At 65.0% G+C, this 2,467-nt stretch overlaps 1 protein-coding gene across 1 annotated transcript; it reads left to right on the top strand.

Annotated features, from left to right (window-relative positions):
• The first annotated feature begins 220 nt into the window (after positions 1–220).
• On the top strand, positions 221–1,355 carry Sfta2 (surfactant associated 2). Its single transcript, XM_005414328.2, has 3 exons — positions 221–580; positions 765–859; positions 991–1,355. The coding sequence occupies exons 1-3, from the start codon at positions 520–522 to the stop codon at positions 1,072–1,074; spliced, it is 240 nt and encodes a 79-aa protein (XP_005414385.1). The 5' UTR covers positions 221–519; the 3' UTR covers positions 1,075–1,355.
• Positions 1,356–2,467: the final 1,112 nt, after the last annotated feature.

The raw sequence follows: 2,467 nt of genomic DNA, 5'->3' as shown, positions 1-2,467 counted from the left end.
CCCCAGTACCCCGGATGCGTTAGAGCACCTAGAACAAACACTCAGAGCTGGAAGTTTCCACCGCCAGGTTTCTCACCTAGAAAGCCACGAGGACTGGGGGCAGGAGCTGCGATTGGAGCAGAAATTTGGCCTGACCCACCCTTGCCTGCGGGCCCACATTCCTGAGCTCTGTGGTGGCAGGAATGACAATTAATACAGCTAATGATTAATCCCCGAGAGCACCCAGAAGCCCAGGCCCGGGCGGGGCCCTTGCTCCCCTCTCCCTTCCCCTCTGGGGGGAACCAGCCCCTCTCCCCTCGCCTGCTGACCAGGGGCCTGGGTGGGGCACGGAGCTGAAGAAGGGGACCTCCCTCCACGTTCCCCAAGAGCCCAGGAAAGGCCTCTCCTTGGAGGGAGAACCGGAACATCCGGCTGCCCGACCCCGCTCCCCTTCCCCCAGCACTGGCGCTGAGGACTGAGGCTCAGGAGAGGCCACAGGACCCTGACATCCTTTCCCCGCCGGAGCCCCCAGGGTCCACCATGCGGTGCCCGCTGCCCCTCCTCCTCCTCCTGGCCCACCTGGGCAGCTTGAGAGGAACAGGTGAGGGCTGCAGGGTGCACACCCGGGCCTCGGGCGAGGAGAAGCCAGGAAGGGTGGGCTCCCTGGCCTCTGAGAGCGCTGGCCGGGCGGTGAGGGCCGGGCTGAACCCCTGCCCAGAGAGGCTCCGGGGAGGAGGCGGACGCCTGTCCCTGTCTGGTCCTGAGCCACACTTTCTCATGCCCAGGGCCAGGGCCGAGCCTGACTCTGCAGGTGAAGCTGAAGGGGGCTCCTCAGGCCAGCGCCCCCAGTGACTCCAGCCTCCTGGAACTGCTCAGAGAGGTAGCTCTCGGGAGGGGGCAGGTGGGGCTGCTTTCTGAGTCATCTGGGTCTGATTCCAGGGCGGCAGGCCATCCCCAGGGCGTGAGGGAGGAACCTGCCTGTGCCTCACCCTCCACCCCTCTGTCCCCCAGCTCTGCCTGCTCCTGCACCTCCCATCGGGGGCCAGCGTTACCCTCCATTCCAAGGGACCCCACCACCACATCTGCAAAGCCTGAGAGCAGCTGCACCCGCGCTGGCTGGGCCCTGCCGTCTTCAGCAGGCCCTGCCGCGTCAGTAAACACGCTGGGCTGTTCGGGCCGGGGTTGGGGGGCTGTGGGCACAGAGCCAGCGGGAACAGTGACCTGGCTGTCCCAGCCTGTGAGCAGGGGCCTAGGGGCGGGCGTCAACACCACAGCTGCAGGCCTACAGGAAACACACACACACACACACACACACACACAGACTTTTCCACCTGAGGCCTTCAGACAACCCCAATAAAGGAAAGTAAGTTATTAGATTCCTGCTCTGCCCCAGACTGGTGCCCTCCCACTCTGGCGATGCTGACTGTAGCGGAACAGGTATCCTTGTCCCGTTCTGCAGCTGAGGAACCAAGAAATGGAGAGGTCAGGCGCTAAGCACAGGCGCTAAGCCTTCGTTTGCGCAAGATTTCCTGACCTTAGCTGGGACGCTAGGGAGTCAGGAACCCTGGACGGGAACGGGAACCCTGACAGAAGAGAGCACCGAGCACGCTGTCCTCAGCCCGGGGTTTACACGGGCAGGCGGGGTGCCGAGCAGGGCGGGCCAGCTCAGGAGCAGCTGTGCGAGGTGGCCAGGCTGGCCCAGGGAGAGCGGGAGCTCAGCATGTCCCCACTGGCGTGTGACACGCTCACAAAGGCTTGTGTGTGCGCCTAGGGAGGGTTTACCCGCTCCAAGCCGCCCTGTCCTCATACGCAAGACAGACATTGCCGGCGCCTGTGCCCTGGCCTGCCGTGGGGCCGAGGGCTAAGCCGTGGGGAGACCTGCGGAGGGTGGAACCCACCCCACCCTGACACCTCACTTCAAGGCTACTCCAGCTTCTCTTCAGCTCTCAGGACAGGCCTGCACCCGGCCCTGCCACGCGGGGCCTTGAGAGGACATCCCTGCCCTCCCCGCCCCCAGCCACTATGACCACCACAGCACAGGAAAGCCGACTCCCGGGAGGCAGAGCTCACCCCTGACGAGGAGGGCCCAGGAGTCAGGACAGGGAAGCAAAAAGAGAAGCCCGTCTGCTTCCCTCTGCCACTGTCCGGACACTCAGCCTCCGGTAGTCGGAGAGCTCCGACGGAAACCTTGTCCACAGCTTGCCCCTGGCGGGCACCCGTGAGCAAACCACCGCCTTGGGTCGGGCACAGGTGCCCCTGACAAGCGGGGAAGGGGATGTCTGAATCCTCCAACGGCTGGCCAAGCAGAAAAGGAACCGCTCCTCAGCCTGGTCCCCAGAGCTTAGTACCATGACCCTGAACATGGTGTCCGGACTCCGAGAACCGACTTCCCTGATGGGGCGGGGCGGGGCGGAGCAGAGCGGGCAGAGCGCAGGTGCCCCGGCCTTCCCCCTCCTGGACAGGCACAAGGTCTCGGCTGGCGCAGGCT

Source organism: Chinchilla lanigera, unplaced genomic scaffold, assembly GCF_000276665.1.
Source record: "Chinchilla lanigera isolate Chin_1 unplaced genomic scaffold, ChiLan1.0 scaffold00182, whole genome shotgun sequence".
NCBI classification, from domain to species: Eukaryota; Metazoa; Chordata; class Mammalia; order Rodentia; family Chinchillidae; genus Chinchilla; species Chinchilla lanigera.
This window is presented reverse-complemented; position numbering and strand designations above follow the sequence as displayed.

What these genes read in the sequence shown, in the direction of transcription:
- Sfta2 (XM_005414328.2), top strand. Translation starts at nt 520, where the DNA reads ATGCGGTGCCCGCTGCCCCTCCTCCTCCTCCTGGCCCACCTGGGCAGC. An exon ending in GGGCAGCTTGAGAGGAACAG is followed by an intron (nt 581 to 764) that starts GTGAGGGCTGCA and finishes TCTCATGCCCAG; the next exon opens with GGCCAGGGCCGAGCCTGACT. An exon ending in TCCTGGAACTGCTCAGAGAG is followed by an intron (nt 860 to 990) that starts GTAGCTCTCGGG and finishes TCTGTCCCCCAG; the next exon opens with CTCTGCCTGCTCCTGCACCT.